This window comes from Rhyacophila brunnea, unplaced genomic scaffold (genome assembly GCF_057557595.1).
Source record: "Rhyacophila brunnea isolate RB1 unplaced genomic scaffold, BYU_Rbru_1.0 scaffold_8, whole genome shotgun sequence".
Taxonomy (NCBI): Eukaryota; Metazoa; Arthropoda; class Insecta; order Trichoptera; family Rhyacophilidae; genus Rhyacophila; species Rhyacophila brunnea.
This window is the reverse complement of record NW_028233350.1, coordinates 2,795,133-2,818,501: the sequence shown is the minus strand read 5'-3', so window position 1 is coordinate 2,818,501 and position 23,369 is coordinate 2,795,133. Positions and strand designations below refer to the sequence as shown.

Here is a 23,369-nt window from a genome sequence, read left to right as displayed (position 1 = left end):
GATGCAGGAGATTTTTTTATTATTATTTACAGAAATTTGTGACGTGTGTTTATCTCACTTAGCTGGTAGAGCTGTCACCAGCGTTGCCAGCGTAGCTTGTAAAAATGCATCTAGCTTAGGTACATATAGCATTTTTATTAGCACTTTTTGATGTCTTCAACAGCTTTAAATGTGCTCAAAATAAGCCAGATTTTTTAGTTAATTTCTTCAGATATTGAAGGTTGGTCGGTACCTAATTAAGAAATAAAAAATACAATCAAACAATTTATGATCATTATTGGCATTATAATGATATATTTGTATCAGATATTATATAATTTAATGTGTGCTTAGGCGTGTGACATCGGATTCACGATTATCGGGGATTCCACTATCTGGTATTACCTAATTATTACTAATTATCGTAGGTTGTTAGAATAATTAATTATTTTTTGACAATTTTAAATGAGTTTCTGGGAAAATGTGGTGTGATTTTTACATGTAGGTATACCCATTTTTTCAATTTATGCACTTTTTTCGATCAGCAACAACAGGTTCTTATTGAAGTTTTCTCAAAATTTTGCATTTTTTCCTAATAAATAGCTTATTTTCGTTCCCCATCTGGCATATTTTTGTTACCGACAGTTAGCAACACTGACTGTCACGCCGGGCTCCCACGCAAGTCTTCTAATTCAGAGGTTATAGATTTCCATTGAGGTAACGATATTCCATGATTTTTCTCTACGCCTGGGTACGAATATCTAGGAGTGTTTCATTGTTACTCATCATCATCAGCCGGGGTCAATCCAATGCTGGATGAAGGCCTCCTCAAGCTTCTACCAACTCTTTCGGTCGTGTGTCGTTCGCTGCCACGTATTTCCGCCGAACTTTATCAGTTCGTCAATCCAGCGGCTTTTAGGGCGACCCTGTGGCCGTCCTTTCGGCGAGCAATGTGCCCCGCCCATCTCCATTTCAGCTGTTTAGCAACGTCTATCACATCGCGTACTACTGTCTGCTTTCTAACCCATTCGTTTCTCTTACGGTCCTTTCGCGTGATGCCCAACATCTCTATGCCTCGCTGTGCGACTCTTAGCCTTTGGACATCTCTAGTGTTGAGGGTCCACGTCTCGCAGCCATACGTGAGCACGGGCAGCACACATTGGTTGAACACCCTACGCTTAAGACTTAATGGTAGGTCATTCTTGAAAATACTATTCAGACGTCCGAAAGCGCTCCACCCCAGCTTTGTTCTGCGAGCAATTTCATCGTGCATGCTTCCGTCTATAGTTAATAAACTAGGTACTGTAATTAGGTCTCATGGGGTGTTGTAGGGTTAAAAAGAAAAACAACTGTAAAATAAACCATTTATGATAAGGTAAAATTTCACAAACGTTGGTAATTATACGAAGATTGTTAAGGGATAAATTTTTGCAAAAAAAAACAAAAGAAAATCATTATTGTTAGTTAACCATTGTCCCTATTGTTTGCCATTATTTTGGTGATATTCGGTCATAGTTTTAGTGGCATTGTTTCATATCTGTACAATGCGAAGAATGGATGACTATTTTGTTCAAAGTTGAGAAGAAACATACTGGTATGCCAAATAACTTTTCACAAATTATATAAAATATAAAGTACTTAGTACCTACCCAAGATTCTACTGGACAAATACATATTATAAACTATTAACTTAAATATGATATTATTAGAGTATCTACCCATTTAATTAATTTTATATTAATTAAAATAAAAAAATATTTAATAAACATCAGAAAATGGACAGCCTTGCATTTTTAAAATTGCCTCCAATATAGATCTTGGCTGCTGTACGAGGAGGTTTCGTAACATTTTTTGTACGAGAAATGGTTACTACCCATTTGCTCAACATATTAAGTCCATACTTTGGATTCAAATACATATTGAAAAACATTATGTGAATTTTGCCTGATCCGGTATTTGAACCCGTAATCATTGACTAACCAAGCGGATACGTTATAACTCGGCCATCGCCTTGCATTTATTTTATACTGACAAATAATTATTGAATACAATACATGATAATAAAATAAATATTTTTTGCTCCAAAATACTTTAAATAATGCAGTTTTAAAGAATACAATTTACAAGTTCCTTAATCCTTTTCATTAAGAACATACTTCAGTTAAACGGCAAATAATTTTCAACTATAGGTGCGACGAAATTTCGGACTCGCTGCCAATCGAAGAGCGAAAGTCGAGCTGTGAACACGTCAATTTTTTTTTGTGATAGCGTCGGGGGAATTAATTCTTAAATCGTGTAAAGATGACTAAAAAACGTTACCCATTTACTTGAAAAAGAAAACATGTCAATGAATATATTATTATTATTACTAATAGAACAATAAACATACCATTAAATGGAGGCATGTTAAATTTTTATGACAAATTATATTTTGTTCTGCACGCGTCGTTTGCACAATCTTCGCGTCGCGTAGTCACGATCATTTTAGACCGTGCCCCAGCTGAAGTATCGCCTTAAGTACCTACTGACTGTCAAAGATGTACGTATTAAACTATAAATGTGTTAAATGCACTCAAATCATATGTGAAGGTTTGAAACACACTTCGTCTTACTTGTTTAAAAGAATTTTTATATGAATAAGGCATGTAATTAACGGTGTTTTTTTAGGATAACAGGGGCCTAACTACAAAAATGCATGTATTGAGTTAGCCCCAGTTTCGATAGTACCGTACCTAATCATATTTCTTGGTGACAAAAAGTTCTATGTCGTATATATATCTGTTTGCAAGATGTAGTTCAGTAAAATGTGCTTTATTTAATGAATTTCAAAGTAGCAAAATCTTTATTTGCGTTTATCTCAAAACCTGCTTTTTCCACCACGTCTCCACAAACGTTATGCAGGCGTATACCGTGGCGTAAGGAACAACGTTTAGGCGCTTTTCAAATTTGTGCCGAAAGTGTCCCAGCGAGTCTATTCTATACAAAAGGCGACTATCGACCGCTAACGTGATAATGTGTTAGTATTTGTTACATACATTTTATATTGAAATATTATAATTGTAATTGTATTGTAATCAGTTAATCAGTCGAAACTGTCTCTCTCTCGCTCTCTCTCTATCGCTCATGCTCTAAATTTTAGCACAGGCAGGGGGCATGCCGTTAAAATATATCATTTATTGCAACAATTAATACCGGCTAATTATAATTGTTACAATACGTGTTAATAATTTGATACAAACATACCCTAGTTAGCGGTTTTAGTGGACGAAAGAAGCTTTTTGTATAGAATAGACCCGCAGGAGCGCCCAAGACCTTGGTTGGTTTGCACTAGAGTGTGCGTGATTCCTACTTCGATATACTTAATGTATTACAGTCAATTCTCGATGAGAAAAGACATTCTCGCTTGCCATAAAATGTATAAAATAAAACTTTTTAAAAGCTGAGAAATTTTCCCTAGTAGATACCAAGTCATAATGACCGACTGGTCCAACTGAGGGTAGGACCGACTCGAAGCACTGTGTTATTGTAGATAGGCCTCTGTGATCTTAATCCCCCTTTATATTTTACTAAGTCTATAATACTTTATATTTTATTTGATGATGACATTCCTAATCGTCGATTAAATACTATATCTTATTTATTATAACTTTATCGGCTCACAGGAGTGATTTAATACCAGCATTCAGCATGTGTCAATAGAATAGAAAATAGAGCCGAACTTACCGCTTCGGTGTGTACAGGGTGGACCGCGAACAGCATGGCGGCGACAAAGCTAGCCGCCTCGCCCAGGAACATAGCACACATCCTGAAATAAAAAAAATAAAGTAAATGTCAGTGCTGACTGGAAACAATTTTATACTCCACAATATAATATAACAGTACTGTAGCAGTTAATGAATTCGGGCCTTGTCAGCATTATTTCGACAGTGCAAGAATTAGCAAGTCATTTAAACTATAGCACAATCGTCGCATCTACGGGGATCGAAACATTCGAAGTGCAATAATGCAGAGGCCAGCAGATTTCTAAATTGCAAACATTATCAACAATGACTGGCAATTTACCGAATATTCATGCGTATAATTAGCAGGTCATGGTTGAAGAGTTAGTCAGTCTAAATACCGATTAGTATCAATCTTGATCTCAGTCCGATCATTAAGCTTCGTATCAGTCGCTCCGCACAGCATTCTAATCCACCGAGCTCGGACCTCGGACCTCGAAACAGTATCATAAGTATTGTAACATACTTTTGAACCGACTGTTTACGCTGCAAATAAAACTCGCTCCTCTATCTCTATCGAGATTTTGGCAAATAACTGATAATAAAATAGCTGTTTATTTATTGAAGGGGTAAACAATTTGTGGTTTCCAATTTTTTGGTTGTTTTTACTACTACATTATGTGGATAATATTATTAAGTAATTACACACAAAACTGCTTTGGATTCATGTTTATTGTTTGAATGTTAACTAAGTGAGTATTTTTGGAGTGATGCGTATTATCGACTGCAAGTTTATTTATTTATTTAGTATTTTAGTATCTTTTTCGTCGATAGATGTTACTCATGATGCTGTGTATCGTGCGATTAATTTATTTGATGGCACCATAAAGCTTGATTTATATTTTATTAACTATATCATGTTTGTGGACGTGTTAAATAGGTTAAATTTATAATTGTATTTATCATATTTTACTTTAATATCTACATAAGCACATATTATTGTCTTGTTATATTGGTTGTTAAAGTCATTTTTATAATTTGTTTTTATTATGTGTTATGGCGCATTGGCCAATCGCTGTAAGGCTATAATACTCTTTTCTAACTAAATAAATAAATAATCTAAACTTCCAAAAGTTGTCGACTAAGGGCCAAGATATACTGTATCGCAGGTGTTACTTGATTCCAAATGTATATGATTCTAATCAAGACTATTGCAATTAGATGTACTGATTTCAATATAATATAATATCTAGAATCAAGTAAGACCTGCGTTGCCACAACATTAAATAAAAATACAGTTGGGAGGACAGAAAACAGCGAGGATTCTTTTATAAAGAAGTTGTAGAACAATCTGTATAATAAGTATGTATTATATTTCTTATTGTACGAAGAATATAGTGAAATAAATACTCGTGATTTTAAAGCACGACATAGATAATAGGTAGGTATATGATTTTAGGGGTATCATATTTTTTTAAAGGTGAAATAAAACTGATACAGTCAAAAAATAGAGAAATGAATACGTTGCATACCGTTTTATTGGCATGCATACAAGTGGAGAGTTTTTTTTACTTTGACGGACCAATCCGGCGACCAAAAAGCTGCACTCCCTGAAAGGGGATTTTCGCCAAAAAGCGTTGATGGATCGAAGTGGCGTGGTGGGGAAATTTATCATTACGTCAAAAAGTGGACGGGTGGGGGATCAGATCCTTTGAACTGCTGATGCTCGAATGTTTTCACAGAATCGGGAAGCATTTTATATTTAAGTGCATTGGGTGGAAAGTTAAATGGGTATGGTACAATATATAAACGAAGCGGATGGGGGCACGATAAATAACTGATCTTATCCTTATGATAATAATTCAAGATGTCGTTTTGTGTGCACAGTGGAAAGCTGAATGGATACATTTCAACTGGCAGTGTCAGAAAAAAAAGACCAGTGGCGGGTGTAACAGATTTTAATGCCGTTTGGGTAACACTAAATGAATGCATTCATCCGAGATTGTTCACTAGTCGAACGACATGTACGGTCCGTTACCATTTTATCAGCGTGATGACTTCAATCACATCACATACATATACTAGTATGCAGTGGCGAAGGGTGGAGGTAGGTTGTGGAGATTCGACATACATAGTACACACTAAACTTTGTCAGGCATACTTATTCGTTTTCATTGAACTGAGAATATAAATTGCAGATTTCTAAAATTCGATTAAACCCTGTCTAAATCATAATATATTATATACGAGTATATTATCTATTATGATTTAGTTTAGACAGTACTTAATCAAATTTTTAAAATCATCTGCAATTTGTATTCTTAGATCAATGAAAACAAAAACGGATGACTGACAAAGTCTGTATTATTTTTGTCAGATCGCCACAGCCTACCTCTGCTATTATGGTTTGATCTAGGCAGGGTTTAATTTCATTTTAAAATCTAACCAATTCAATCTGCTATTTGTATTTTTAATGCAATATAAACAAATAAGTACGTCTGACAAAGTTTAGTGTGCTCTATTTATGTGGAGTCTCCATAGCCTACATCCACCCTTCGCTACTGCTAGTATGCCTTCTTATTCACTGGTGTCTTGTGTGGTCTTTCCGTATTAAGTTGCTCGTAGTTTTTATAGCAGATTATAATATACACATAGTTTCTTACACCGTTACCCGCATGACAGGGATGATGAGAACCCCGGAATAGATACTTTGGATTTAAGGGTAAAGTTTATTATCACGGTTACCTTTATGCCAGGCTGTAAACAAAGTCTCGCGACAAAGTCTCGGCGGCCCATTCCGTAGCTGTCATAATTAAAATATTACCATTTTTTCATTAAAAATAAATAATTGAACCAGATTTCATGTTTTATTATTAAGTCACTTGAGATGATGCACAAATTGATTAGACTATTGCATGCCATAAACTATTTGATGTGGCTTGTTGCTGAAAATGTAAATAAAGTTAAAATTGCCTTATCTAACTTTTACGTATGTAGATTATTTTAATTCGTAATATATACCTACATAGTAATATCTACTATACATAGTATAGTAGCAAATAATTTAGTGTTTTTAATAAAAATTATTAGCAATAATCGATTAAGCTGCGGAAGATAAAGAAAAGATCGAAAAAATAATTATCGACGTCTTATTCAGTTAATTAATATTAAAAGATATTATATAATTCAATTAATAATGGGCGATCAAAACAACATTAAACTTCATATCATACGGCAAATACCTAATCTATTGAATGGCGTGGTATTAGTATAATATATAACTCATATGAATTATGCCACTTCATCATTGTAACTATGACAATAAGAAAAAAAAACGATGATGATTTCACAGAATCGTTACTAATGTGGCGCCGATCAAAGAATACAAGGTTAAAGACGGATAGATTTTGGATGATAACAGGAATATATTTCAGAAGAAATCAAACTGGTATACTTAAGGCATTTTTTTTTAAATATACTTACATGTACTTTATGTCGACTCTGTCTATAAGTCTTAGATACAGAGATGAAAATTCGTCGAAGAAAAATCATAATCTATTGGTTCGATAGAAAAAAAAAATCTTATTTTAGCAAGCAATCGCGAAATTTTCTTTTATGTTCGTAGGTGCGCACTTATGATGTAATTTTCCACGATTTTCGCAATGTAAAAACTGTGTCGCAATAAAAAAACGGGGAATTCCGTATTCCCTTGATAAGTATTTTTCGTCTGCTATCATTTCGGAGCCTTTTAGCAAACCCCTTTCCGCAATCATTCTTCTCTGTGTCTCTTTTTTACCATATAAAGGGTTAATAAGACATTTCGGCAGCCGCAGCCGAATATACGGGGGAAAAGAGGAAAGATATAAATGATCCGACTGGTAATGGCATATAAAGATGCGGGCTATTGTCTAGAAAACAATATCGAGTGGAAATAATGTACCGACCATACATACCTACTCACGATTTGGTGTAGGTACGTCCTATAAAAATGCACTACCAACATAAGTCTAGATAAATCCTTAGCGTTTAGAGATAAATTGAATCAAATGAGCTGTATTTAATAATGTGGTTCAAATAGGTTTTCTGTGGAGCATTGGGAGTAGGATATTAACACGTGCCACAAGTTATAGTTCCCTCTATGGCTCAGTGGATAAGATGGTCATCAATGGATCCGCAGTGTTCAATCTCTCGACTGACGATTTTTTTGTAAATATGGTGGCCGTCCTTATTTATTGTCACAAGACCAGACGACGAGTAATTACGGGTCATCAATCGACCGTGATTGAATAACGTTCAGTTAGCCCAAAATAACTGGTGCGTGTAGGGCCTGTTACCGCTGAACCACAGTTTATTGATTAATTCAATTAAACAGACTGCTTCAAGAGTGAGCTCAAGTGATATGCAGAAAGCAGACATGTTGCAATCTTGTTATAGCTTTGCCGTCGCTAGCTACACTTTGACTCATACAAAAAGTATCCATCATATCCATCAAGACTCATCCATCAGTTTACCAGTGCGTGAGTGCGTGAACACCGAACCGGCCCCAGCGCGCTCCAGCCCTCTCAATATAAAGGTCAGTGTCTGGCATCTTGTGTAACCCCCCCCCCCTAGATCCGTAATACACCAACCAACATCACCTTTAAAATACAGTCCACTGCTAAAAGCGCCACCAATATATATTTTAAAATAGTAATTATAATAATTTTTATATTCAGTAAATGATTTTATGTAAAATACTGATGAATTTTTAAAACTGCAAGTACATTAAAGTATGACTCATAGCGTATCTCTCACCTAGCGGCACTCTTTTGGGCATTATAGTTTTTGAAAGTATTCAAAACTAGCCAAAAAGCTTCTTAGTAAAAGCTTCCGCTTTCGCCCATAGGTCTGGAATAATCACTGTGGTTATTAGGGATATTATTTTTGACGTCATCGTCTTAGTTACTTAAGGGGGGACATGCTCGTCGAAGGTCAAAATTGAGTTGTTATTGTATTTTCAGACCATGATCCTGGACACTCCTTAAACGTTGTAGATAATCTATTTATATAATTTTGAAGCCTTATTATCCTTCATAGTTATTTTAAACATTTGATGACTGCATAAAGTATTTTTGTTACATAAAATAGTATTCTTTTAAACCTCTCGCTCTAATGTTTTAGAATATAGTCATATTTCGGTACATAACTGTGCAGTGGTGTTAAGATTTTTTACGTTTATTAATTTTTAAACGCTTTTATGAAACTATTAGTATAATTTATTACGAGATAATTTTTGTAAAATATTCACGATAAAAAATTATATTGATAATCTCTGTGATCCCAAATTTGTCAAGAATTAGACATTTTATTATTCAAAAAATCGGCAAGATTAACACATTTAAAGATGATTCTAAAGATATTTATTATAAGTTATGTCTTTGACCATTCAAGTGTGATAAACATCTTATGAATAATGATTGCTTTATAATAATTATTGACCTAAGAATAAGGTAGTGTTTTTTTGAAATACGCCATTTCTTTTGTCATTCCCTAGTGGTTAAGCTACAACATACGGCCGTAGCCATAAATTGACAAACTAAGTAAAGACAAACGTAGAGCCCAAATAGTCGCCTGATAAGCAGTTTTCGCCAAAAAATTATACCTCGAAAAAGCAAATTAAAATATTATGCAGGTATTATAATATAATGCCAACACAGCAATCTGTCTACCAATAACTTGCATGTTAACACAGTTGGGTTGACTCGGATCCAGGTGTTATTGCGTTACGTAGGTGGAATAGATCTGTTGGTTAAAGTATGACCGAGTCCAGTGCTACATCACATCTACCTTGGATGTGATGAGAAGATGGTTCTCGTTTCTGATAGGCACATATGATACTTTCCGACTTTATGGGAATTTTCCACATCACATACAGTGCTCGACATTATAGTTATTAAAAAAAAAAAAACACTTTTCTCAACTCGCCAAGTCGTGAACCAAAAGTTTGTGTATTTCTTATTTATTTCTACTGTATCGTTTCAATAAATCAATTCTACGGGAACTATTATTACATTATCGATGTCCATAGTATACCATCCCATTTCTTAATAATCATTTCTCCCCTGCTCTTATGATCTTCCCCTTATTCGTCTGGATAACAACAAGAGGTTTGCTAATACCAACTGTCATTCCTAGTAGATGTATACCTACTATGATGTCTTATAATAATAGGTTCCTACAGGGTCATTCTAACATATCACTTAACTCCAAAATCAATAAAAAATCTTATAAATATGCAGTATTCTATTCAGAAAGTTAATTATCCCGGGATGTGAACTGTTAGGCGTGATGTTTTTTTTTTAACACGGCCGTTCAAGGCCGTGATAACTGTTTTAGAGCAAGATAGAGTACCTACGACAATTACATATTGAGATGCATTCTCCGCTTCAAATTATACTTACCGCGAATTGTCAAGTCCTGGCATAAAAACTGCTGATGGTTCACACCCAAACGTAGGGCCTCGTGATACGTTCGATTAAGAGTGTGATACGGGGCAGGATGTTTTGGAGGGGTCATTGTTTGTGTTGTCGTTAAGGAGTACCGCAACATATTTTTTTAAATAAGTCTTACTTGATTCCAAATACATCCGAATAGAATCTCTAATTGCATTACCAATAATTGAAGATAACCGCCATATATACTTTATAGCCGACATGCTTGGCGAGTGGACAACCGCTGGACAAATAAAGTCATACAGTGTTACCAAAGGGGTACTAAACGTCCGCAGGACCGCCCTAAAACCCGCTGTATAGACGAACTCATAAAGTTCGGTGGATGTTCATGGCAGCAAAGAACTAAGAACTGAGAAGAGTTGATGGAGGTAGTGGAGGCTTTCATCCAGTAGTGAATCGACCAGGCTGATGACAATGAATATGATGACGCCGACGCGAGTATGAGTAGTAGGTAAAGTGGACATTTCTGTATGCAAACTCGAGGGGGTGTCACTACGTATAGTGTAAATAAAGTGTCAAATCACGATGAATGTACCTTTACCATAAGATCGATTTTGTAAGTACGGCAATATAAAATGTGCGTGGGAGATTTTCCTATCTGTAAGGCTGCCGTGACACTCCTGTTTAACTATATAACGTCTAGAGAAGGTGGTTATACGTTATTCCCGTAAGTGTTTATTCCGACGTGTAGTTTCCTAGAACAGCCACTCCGATACTTTCCATACCCCGGGTGCTACGTCGACGGCCATAAGTCTGGAGTTACGGCGTTCTGCGTTTGACGTTTTTCTTCCCACGGAACTAATCTATTTAAGTCCGCTCTGGAGATACGGTCTGATGGGAAACGTAAGGACGGCGAGCGTACCTGGGAGGGAATTTTTATATATGACATACGGAAAACATAAGTAGAAAACGTTGCGGGTGACAAAAAGGTGTTTTGAAAAGGTAAAAGATCTTCTGTAGGTATATGCGTAATATAACTCTAAGTGTCCGTCGGTAAAGCTGTTATAATATGATTTCGATTGTTTGGTCAAGGAAAAAATTTATCGCCGTGAACTGCAAACGAAAGACAAAGGTATATTTTCATTTCAAAATTTCTTTAGGGAAAGGTGTACAAAATGGCATTGTGGGGAAAAATGAACTTTTGCGTCACTGCAGAAATGGTGCGGTTGAACATGATGCAACTTGCTCAGAAACAATTCATGACTACGTCATTTAAATACTCAGCTATATCTAGTCCATTCAAAAAAGCTGTACAAGAAGGTCACGCAGTGAAAAGATTTTTGAACCATATGAATATTTTTGCAGCTTGTCGTCAAAAGGTAATATTACACGTATTTTATATTATTAAATATACACATAAAAAGAAACTTTTGTAGCTATTATTAGTATGTTCAATGTAAATTTATTACAATTATTACTGAATTAGAAACTGCATTTTGAAATGAATTTCCAAAAACCGATGATTAGGGTAAAACGGCATAAACTACGGTAAGGTAAAACGGCATAGTGTGTCATTGTACAGGATATAGATGACCGGGCCAGTATTTGTCAAATGGCTGGAGCATTTTCAAAAATATGTAAAAGCTTCACCGAATGAGTAGATCCTACTTATTGTGGACGGACACTGAGATGTACACAAGATCTAAACCTGGAGAAACTTGGCTAAGATGCATAAAATGTGGAAAATGGGCTCATGTAGTGCTGGTTTAGATAAAAAAAGCAGAAATATATTTTGCGAAGTTTGTTCTTCGTAAAACATGTCATTTTTATTGAAAATTATACTTTTTTCTAATTTTTACAAATATTTATGTGTTATGCCATTTTGTACACCCGGTGGGGTAAAAATATGGTTTTCAGCTTTACAATTTTATTTCTTTTTTTACTATCACTTATGTAGTATTTTGAAAAATATGACAACATATTAAACAATAGTGTTATTTTATACTTTACACTCACGTTCCATTTTTATAATGAATTACATGTTTTGATATTCTTTTTCCCAAAAAACTAAACACTATGCCATTTTGTACACCCTTCCCCTATCTTATAGTACTCTGTTATGTTACTATAGTAGGATTCCACAAAATCTAACCATATTTAATCTCTCAATATGTATACTATAATCAAACATTATCCATTTTTTTTTTTGCAAAATGATCGGCCGACTCTATCGAGTTAATAGTTGGTAGATATAAGAAAATTTAATAGTATATTTATGAAATTATTATAATAAATAATATTGACATATTATTGAGAGGTATCAACGAGGATAGTCCACGTGGTAGGTTTTAAAGTAGATGGATTGACGAATTGGTTGCGTTTGGTGGAAGTGCGATAGCGCAATGAGTTATAATCAAAAAGAAAAAGTCTTCCACCCATCAGTGGATCGTGTAAATGAAAATTTTAATAATGTGTCGAAATTCATCGTATCATCGTGACTGGGGATTCTAATCCGGGGATCCCGAGCTATTTTCGATACCTGTAAATCCCGGGATTGATAAACATAATCCTGAAACTTTCGGGATTGATTTTTTTTATCAATTTTTATGGAAAATAAAATAAAAACGAAAATATAACAGAACAAATACTTTTAATAACAATTACAAATAAACTGAGTTTGAATGAAGTTTGATTTATACCCATGTGTAAGTTGCCGATTCATTTTATTTTTTCACATAAATTAATAAAAATGAGAAAGATTGGGAAAAAAATACTTCGCACTATTAACAAAGTAATGCCACCATGATCTCATACGCTTTACGGCAGTTTTATATTTGGCCGACTAATTAGATTTATGAAGCGGAAAGGCCATAAGTACACCATGATTTGCTTTACTATTTAAATCTCGCTAACCCATTCATTAAGTCTTTACTATCAGAAACAGCAATCTCATATTAAATTCACATTATTATTTCATATTACAATATTATTTATATTACAATATTATTTACTCCATTATACTTATGTATTTCCAAGATTGAACGTATACAATATTAACAATGTCTTAAATAGTATAAATTATACTAGATGTATTTTTGACCGATTTTATCAATGTTGAACAATGGAAAAAATGCGATCCCGGGATTGTCAAATTGTAATCCCGAAATCCCGGGATCAGAATTTTGGCTCGGGATTGGATTCCCTAATCGTGAGTCGTGTTCGGTATATTTTAATTTTCATTTATTGTTTATGTTTTATGATTCATTATTGTTCACTTAAATTCATTTTTTTATAAATGTAATTTTGAATATTAATAGTTACCTAACCACAATATTTTTTTTAGATTATAAGTGATTTTGAACTTTTCCATTTGAATCGTTAATGTAAATGTTTGAATGCCACGTTACGGAAAAAAAATGAAGACGACAAAGCTTAAATCAAATAGAATTTAAACTCAACTTTCACTAAGTACTTAAGTATTTTATTCGATAGTATTTTAATACTAGAATTAGGTACCGCATAAGCCCTACATCATGGACCATTCATTCTGATAATATTGTTAATACTTTGGACCAGTGTTTGCCAACCGCTAATCCACAGAAACTTTCGGCTGGTCCACAAATAATTGTCCTTCATTTTATAATAGTAATAATTATAATAATAAACCCTACATGGAAGACTTCAATCGATGCGCAATTGACAGTTGATGATTAGGAAAACTAATCTAGTTGTCATTTGATGTCACTTTGGTATCCAGAAATAAAATATAATCCTTTTTAGTTACAAAGCCATTAAATTATCTTCAAAATTTTCGACTAGGTATAGTTGCCACTTCACAACTTTGTACTCCGGCTCAAGGATTACCTATGTAATAATATATTCTAAACATATTTTTTTACATAATAGATTATTAATTATTTATTTATTTATTACCACATAACATAGTAATACAAGTGAATATCATGATTGATCTAAATTTTATACGAGATAATCAGACAAAGAAGCGTATCAGTGTAGTAAAAAGTGCAAAGTTATCGCGTATACTCTACCTATATTATAATATACTGTCGACCGAAGGTAGGTACTTGATGGAATTTGAATATAAATTCTAATGGATTTAAGTTTTGTACTATTCTATTATAAGTATTTATATAAGTAGTAGTAAACTCTACATATTTATGTAAGTAGACTTTTTCGGTTATGTTAGTACGAAACGAAACACTGAAACCAAAAGGATGTCAATGCAGTACTTCGTCTCTCAGAAATAACACTGAAGTCACTCAATTAAAGCTTTGTAACTATTCTAGCAAACATGCAGCAGCAGATTTCGCAGTATTATTATTAATAATTAGTTTGTGATTATTTAAATTTAAAAAGAATATTCATGTAATTTTGTTGTGTCTTGACTGTTGTGTATATCGGTTATAATATAAAATTTATAAAATTCTCTCATTTACCGGTCCACAGGTGTAAAAATTGTGGGGAACACTGTTTGCGAGCAATGAAAATATTTTAACAGTATTTTTTATTAAATTTTAACGAGGTTTAATTTAATTTTCATATAACATCTTAAAAAACAATTTGTCATAATCATTTTTTTAAACAAAGCCAGGGTAGTTAATGATTACTCATACGAGTATGTTATATATTATATATGAGATGTAGATTACGGGAAAAAATTACACATGTACTACCATTAATTACAGGTTTTCTACATTTTCTTGTTACCCCCATAATATATCGCTACAATCTTAAAATTGAAAATTTCGATTCATAGATTAAATCTACATACATCCAACCAACAAGAAAATGTCATAAAAGTCGTAATTAATGAACCTATTTTTAATCTCACAGAAAAACTTTGAAGAATAATTATTTATAACGAGCTTTCTAAAAGTGATTTTTTTTTGACCGCTTTCTTCTGTCGTATTCTTTTATTGTTTTTTTTATTAAAATTCGGCCATTTTATTATACTCCAAGGGTGGCCCCAAAATTGTAAGTGTAAGGAAAAAGCTAGATATATTGTACCTATCTGTAACGTACAATTTTCGCCGGAGCTGTTTTTGCTGCAGACCCAGGTTTCAGAAAGACTTCGGCCATAAAGTTGTATTAAGATTGTCCAACACTTTCAGCCACAAACACTAACTTAATAATATTTTCATATGAAATTTTATACTAACTGTCAAAAGTAAAATAAATAAGACTGTCCTTATGTGTCCTCCAAGCATAAAATACCTTATGAAGAAAATTACTGGGGATCTTGTGGAAAACTAATAAAACTGTACGATATTATAAAGCGTACTTTTTTAGCAATTGTATTGAGATTTGCATTCTTCAATTATTTATTAATTTGAATATTTTTTCAATCGAAAGAAATACGAAAGAAAAAGTATAAATACTGAGATCAGTATCGTATAGTGTTCAACACCGAAATAGTCTGATGTGGAATTTTGGAATATTTTTGCTATAAAATAATAATATTTTAAACTTCTGTTTTTTTCGATATATTTCACAAATGGCTGTATTCAATAGGAGATACTGAAATACCGGTATTATTATTTGCATTCGGTATTGCAATCCTTAATATTGGGGCACGCAGACAGGTAATATTGAGAAGAGTGATTACTTAAGGGGGGACATGCTCAGCGTAGGTCAAAATGGAGCTTTTATGCTATTTTCAAAGCATGATCCTGGACATTCCTTAAATGTTGTAGATAATCTATTTACATAATTTTGAAGCCTTAGTATCCTTTATATTTATTTTAAACATTTGATGACTGCATAAAGTATTTTTATTACATAAAATAGTATTCTTTTAAACCTCTCGCTCTAATGTTTTAGAATATAGTCGTATTTCAGTACATAACTGTGCAGTGGTGTTAAGATTTTTTACATTTATTAATTTTGAAATGCATTTATAAAACCATCAGTATAATTTATATCGACATTATTATAGTGAAATATTTACGATAAAAAATTATATTCATAATCTCTGTGATCCCAAATTTGACAAGAATTAGGCATTTTATTATTCAAAAAATGGGCAAGATTAACACATTTGAAGATAATTCTAAAGATAATCATTATAAGCTATGTATTTGACCATTCAAGTGTGATAAACATCCTACGAATAATGATTGCTTTATAATAATTATTGACCTAAGAATAAGGTAGTGTTTTTTTGAAATACGCCATTTCTTTTGGCATTCCTTACTGGTTAAGCTACAACATACGGCCGTAGTCATAAATTGACAAACTATAATTGAAGTAGGGTGTAAGATCATGTTAAAATGATGTTAACGTGCGTGTTTGAACATGTACCGTTTTAAAAAAAAATCGGTTAGGTTTAAGGTATGTCCAGGATCATGCTTTGAAAATAGAAAAAAAGCTCCATTAATACCCACGCTGAGCACGTCCGCCCTTAAGAATGTCGAGAAAATATAAGAGTAAGACCCCAGTAAAACTCTAGGGGGGAAAATCAAATTTTAAATAAGTACCTACGTCTCTTTTTAAATGGTTAAGAATCAGAATATTATAAATAAAATAATTATCGATAGACTGGTGCCGGAAGAGTTACGTAAGCTGGGAAGGTGGCGCAAAATTTCTGTCCCTCTAACGATATGAAGTTGGCGAATAAATATGGCAAGTATTGCCAGAGCACTTAAATTATTTATATTACTCTCGCGCGATACCGTTGGCAATTTCGGAATGAATAAAAAATACATAAAAATGACATGCATAGATGGAGTGTATGCATGGGCTATTTAAATATCAGACAAGTTATAGCTACTGTATATTATAAATAAATACGTAAAGTATCTTCGTATATATGCATAAGATTCATAATATGCATGATTATAATGCGTATTATACTGTACTAAAATCCATACATGTAGTTCTATCAATAATTACATACAAATGTTTCAATGTTGCCAAATCTCAACACACGAAGGTGTGTTGCACATACGATTTGCAACACGTCTAAATATGAATAGGTACATAAACTCAAAGAGTTGAAAACTGCATAAGAACTGTGTAATTATTAAGATGGTTCAATAATTTTTTTATTTATATTATATTGCTTGGCGAGTAATCACAGTAAGATTTTGAATTAAAATATGAATAAAAAAACACAATAGGTAGATACTTAATGTACTTTTACATTTTTGGATTTAGTGTAATACGGTGTTGTTTGGGCATAACCTGTTAATTGCAAATTGTTGAATTTACAGGAAGGCAGTTTTAAGGTTTGAATAGCCCATATGAATATCGAGTCATTTAAGATTTATTATCTAGCATTGAGAAAACATTTAAAAATAAATAACTGAAGAAGAATATGACAATAATTAGTAATTAAGAAAATTATCACTTATCAAACTATGATAAGGTCTTTGGTCATGTTTTGACCAAACTAACCACTGTGTTTGTTCACATATCATTATATTATTACCATAGCCTTTTGAGCATTTCAAATGAAATATAGATATCGGGATACTACTAAATGGAAGATCTATATTCTATAGTGACCAAATGTTTACTCTTAATATAAAATTACCAAAAAATCAGTTATAAGGTTATGCCCAAACAACGGCGTATTAATTAAAAGGTTTTCAGTTAATTCGGTTTGCTGAGTGATATAGTAATTTTACCATGCGACTAAACTATTAAAAAGTATATTAAAAAAAACATAATTTTAGCATTTCCATCGACAATTTGACGGTGAATATAAAGTTTAACGATATAAGGAAACATTTAGTTTCACGCGCGACGAAAGATGGTGATGATTTAATTACTCAATTAGTAAAATCGCTGATTTCATAGTCTTACAATTAATTGTGCTAGTATTCAAATTACAATAGGCAAGTATTTAAATTTCACGACACACCTACACGTGTGTCTTTATCGCTAGCTTTCATATTCTAAATCTCTGACAATTATTGTCTTAAACCAAAATCATACAGATGTGAATCGTAAAGCCAGCGAGTTCATATTAATAGTGTCATAAATGCAAATCTCATCAAAATAACGCGATAAAACCGCTCCGCGACTCAAGTGTCGTAAATCCACGCGACGGTGCATTTGCCAAAATCACCGTTCAATTTCACACCAACTATCTTTATGGCGGCCATTAGAAAAAAGCACATCATGTGGAACATAGATTGCGTGTTAAACGTATCAAAATAAAGCGAGCACTCGGGATTGGATTTATGGCACACTGTTAGAGAGACCTGATCTAAATTTAAAATGACACCTCGACACTAAGAAAGAATAGATAAATTTAACAAAGGATACATTTTTATCGAAGCGTGTTTCCGATTAAACGGTATTGGTTTACACAAATACAAAAAAATAAAATAGTTCTATAAAGCCGAGCAATACAACAGAATTTACATGACAAGGCGAATGGTGAGTGTAGGCCGTAGGGTTACCAACCGTCCTAGAAACAAGTCAATGTTCAGAATTCCGATCGGTTAAAATCCAATCGAACATTTGATTAGTTGATGTCCGTTATTGATTAAACTGATAGTGTATTATTGTTTAGGTATTCTAAATTCGTAAAATAAATACGCTGGACGAGAGCTCACCGCACATAAATTATTTACTATGATTTACCACTCGTCGCTTTGACAAGAAATTCCAACACATATCCGCTGCCCCATCCATTCAAAAGTATCAATAAAAGTAAAGGAAATAACTATAGGTATTCGGCAGTCGCGAATGGTGGAGGTAGGCTGTTAAAATCTGACATAAATAGTCCACAATAAAGTTTGTCAATCATACGTATTTGTTTTCATTGAACTAAGCCTACAATTTATTTTCAGATAGTATTGGTAGAAGTTTTTTTAAATTCAATTAAACACTGCGAAAACCAAGCCATAATAGTCTAAAACCAATCGTCTATCTATAAACTATGTAAAATTATGCCAATAAACCATACATAATTTTGAATATTTTATAGTTAGAATATTTTTTATTATCTATTATGGTTTTCTTTAGGCAGAGCTTAATGAATTTTAAAAAAACTAACCGACAATATGTGTAATATGTATTCTTAATCCAACGAAAACAAATAAATCGTCCAAAATGTACCAAACATAAATTATGGTTTGTTTTAGACAGGGTTTAATTGATTTTAAAAAAACTAACCAACACCGTTTGTAAATTGTAGTCTTAGTTCAATAAAACCGAATATAAATAACTGACAAACTTTAATGTGCATTATTTAAGTCGAATCTTAACAGCCCACTTCCACCATTCACCACTGGTATTCGGTGTCTTTTTATCTAAGCTGTATTGTAGTGTATATGCTTTTGTATGTAAATAAATATATAAATAAAGCTCTGTATTTTCTGTTTCTGTGTTTGGCCCTTCTTTATTATGTATACTTTAGTATGATATTATGTAATAAGAACGTAAAGCTAATCAAACTGAGATACCCAAATTATCCCGTAGCCTCGATTATAATATGAAATGCGGCAATGTTTGTGGGGATGACATGGGCGAAATTTACTGCGCAAGTCTCTTTAGTGCAAAAAGTTTAAACAAATAATCCAAAGTTGAGGACATGTGGCGGCCGTGGGAAAGGTCGGGTAATACCCAACAAAGGTATATGAGCATGATACCCTTTAGTGTTATAATTCTGATGGAGCGGGTGGAACCGCGACGTAAATTTCCTCAGAAATTTCATATTTAACACCACACGAGAGGATTGTAGACCAAGAATCGTGTAGATATACCGGTAGCGCTTCAAAATTAAATTAAATTTACGTAGACATTAATTGAGTTACCCTCCTTTCACATTATACGGTTTTGGCCGTACGGAAAAAGTCGAACGGTCAAAATCCGAATCGGCAACCAGTTCACGGCTCTTTTCTCACTATTTTTATGTTTATGCACGGGTTATGGTTTTTTCTGTCACTAGCTCAGTTTGTGGTTGAGTGTTGTGTTGTGTTGTGTTGTGTCATCGGTGACCGTCCGGCCGCAGTGCAATGCAGTTATAATGAATGGCTGCTATACGGCGCTTTTTCGGTTTTTAACCGTCACCGAGTAATGTGAAAAGGGCCATGCTCTTCTTCACGCCACTAATGTCGCCGTTCGATTTTTAGCCGTACGGTAAAAACCGTATAATGTGAAAGGAGCGTTAGCATTTAGGTAGTTACTCGGTAGAATTCCATTTTGCAAAATTATAATATAAATTACATTTCGTAGAATTTCATACGAGTTATCTCACTTTCAGCACTCGCAAGTCTCAGGGGTATTGGCGTCCTTCACTTGGTAATTCCAGCAAAATGAGACCCTTCCTGCGAATGTGAGACATTCCATATTGTTGGTTCTCTTGCGGACAATGGGACAATATGGTAAAAAAAATGAGTAGGTATGCGTCTTATGCATCATGTCAAGAGCCTATCTTGGATGTACAGCTACATCAGGATAAAAACATTCTGTAATGGAACATGTTTCTCCAGCACCATATCTTAAAAGCGTCCATCCGTTTGTCTTGTCTTCGGTCTCCATATTTCCAAACTGTTACGGAATACAGAGAATACTAGCGATCGTACCAGATATCAGCCACCAGCTACAGTCACCGATGATAACCACATACTGCGGACTGCATTTCCAAACTATTTGTATGTTATGTCCGTAGACGTTTCATAGCGTGCGATGACCGAATGCTACCCGCTACGTTGTTCAGAAAGTGCGCTCCTAGTAATTATTATTAACTACCGGTTTTACCCCATTTACTACTAAACTTATCGTATCTCACCGCTTACATCGTACATTCTTCATACTCAGATACTCCGCGGAATGATTCCAATATTCCCCGCCACATTTCATGGTATTATTTTATTTATAATCAAAAATAATTACTGTTTGATTTAATAAAACGCATTTTTTTTGTAGTACTTATTCCATGAAGTATTACAAAAAAATCGCGTTTTATTAAGACGGTACTTCAGTGAAACGCCAAATAATTTTCAACTATAGGTGCGACGAAATTCCGGACTGGTAGGCAATCGGAGAGCGAAAGTCGAGCTGTGAACACGTCAATTTGTTTCGTGATGGCGACGGGGGAATTAATTCTTAAATCGTGTAAAGATGACTAAAAAACGTCACCCATTTACTTGAAAAAGAAAAAATGTCAATTAATATATTATTATTAGTAGTAATAGAACAATAAACATAACATTAAATGGACGCATGTTGACTTTTTATGACTAATTATGTTTTGTTCTGCACGCGTCATTTGCATAATCTGCGCGTTGCGTAGTCATGATCGTTTTAGACCGTGTCCCAGCTGAAGTAAAGCCTTAAATCAAACAATAATACAATGCAGTTTCACCATGAATTGACAGTTAACAAAATAAAAGAAATCAAATTTAATGACGATTGAACTTATTTTTTCGTACATTAATTTTATTCATGTATTCGGCCACGAACTTTTTCCGACTTCAGCGCGATGTAAATGATAACTCTGCCATTCTTAGTAGTATATTCCTGACAATTATCTTATAAATCGGAAACATCAGATGTTTGTTCTACCAAGGTGCAGAACTAACCTGTAATTAGTGATGCCAATTGGGAGGGCAATAACTCTGTTAAAACAAATCGCTTCGGAAGTTGATATATTTCACTTACGTGACTATGTGTATAGATGTTTTATACATTTTTAAATAGGGTTTTAAACAATAATATCATTTAGCGAACTTTCATGTATGTATCTACTTTACTATAATATGTACTTGTTGTATTAAATTTACTCTTTATACTGTTTTTCGAATACTACGTTTATTTATCTGTTTTAATACTATTTATTTCAAAAATAAATTTGAATATATTATTAGGTATAGGTACAGGGATGGGAATGCTTGGGCGGAGCGGGCCGTACTGGAGAACGACGCCGTCACGCGAGCAAGTGCGCCATATTGGGTTTAGCAGCAATTTCACCCAACAAACTACACATTATAATATACCTAATTACATATTTGCCAACTCAAGTCAGGCGCGTCTATCTACACATCTGTCAATTTGAAGGATATTTTCTATACGGAATAATATAAGCAACCACGGTAGGTTATAAGTATGTCTTCATTTTGACAGTTGTTTTTTTATAATTACATAGATTATTAAATTGGAAAAACCTACCAAAGGCGTGGGCACAAAAAGTAATTATTGGCCGCCGAGAGTTGGGAATACATTATAATAATATTATTGGTTAATTTATATTTTCCTTTGTATATCAAAAGCTTCAATGATTGTGTCATTCCAACAAAAGCATTATTTAAAAATTTCTTGTAATATCAAATGGGTGGTTATTTTAATATGTTGGAAAATGATCGAAAATGAATAATAGTTAATAAATAAAGGTAAGTAGTTAATTCTATCGATTTTCACAAAACGGAGATATAAAAATGCTTCAACTTAGGGTAAGGCATTGTAGGTCTTAACTTGATGCCAATTATGTCTGGTCTCTCAAACTAGAGGTTGGAACTGGAGGAATCTAGTCTTCAAATTCCGATTTAATTATTTTACATATAATGAACATGACAAATTATAAATTCAAAGCGTTTACGACATGACATAATGTAAATGTTAATTACAAGATAATGTGAGTAAATAATACAATAATAGTAAAATAAGAAAAATAACAGTACATGGAAGCACAGAGTGAACTGCGAGTAGGTTGATAGACTTATAAAACTTCGTACCTATTCGCAACTTATCTTAAAAACTTATAAAACAACGTCCACCTAAATTCAACCTCACGTGGGGCTGCAGACACACGGCATTGCAATATAGACGTGCGTCGACGCAGGGTCTTATTGAATCCGATTAGAATCACCAGCTGGATTTGTTTTATCTAATTAGTGATTCTAATCGGATTTAATTGGAATCAAATAATACCTGCGTCGACGCAAATCAACGACAATGCATTGTGTCTGCAGCCTAAGAGGAATATATCAATATCCGAAGCGATTTGATTAAACATAGTAATTGCCCTCCCAATTGGCATTACTAATGGCAGGTTAGTTCTACACCTTGGGAGAATAAACAACGGATGCACCCGATTCCTAATTTAATTATCAGAGACACAATCCAATACCACCAAGAATTTCAAAGTTTCCATTTACGCCGCGTATTGCTTGAGTCCAATTGAAGACCTGCGCTGTAATACCGCAATCTGCGTCTATTTCCAGTACTGTGTGCCTTGGCCCTAACCTAATTTTCTATATAATTTATT

General features: G+C 33.7%; 1 protein-coding gene across 1 annotated transcript in view; it reads right to left on the bottom strand.

Annotated features, from left to right (window-relative positions):
- Positions 1 to 23,369, bottom strand: part of LOC147063829 (protein O-mannosyl-transferase Tmtc3-like) — a 665,469-nt gene that overhangs the window by 422,328 nt on the left and 219,772 nt on the right. Inside the window, exon 3 of the mRNA XM_085958986.1 lies at positions 3,703 to 3,784. Within this exon, the coding sequence (XP_085815112.1) occupies positions 3,703 to 3,784 (82 nt within the window). The remainder of the gene's footprint in view (positions 1 to 3,702; positions 3,785 to 23,369) is intronic.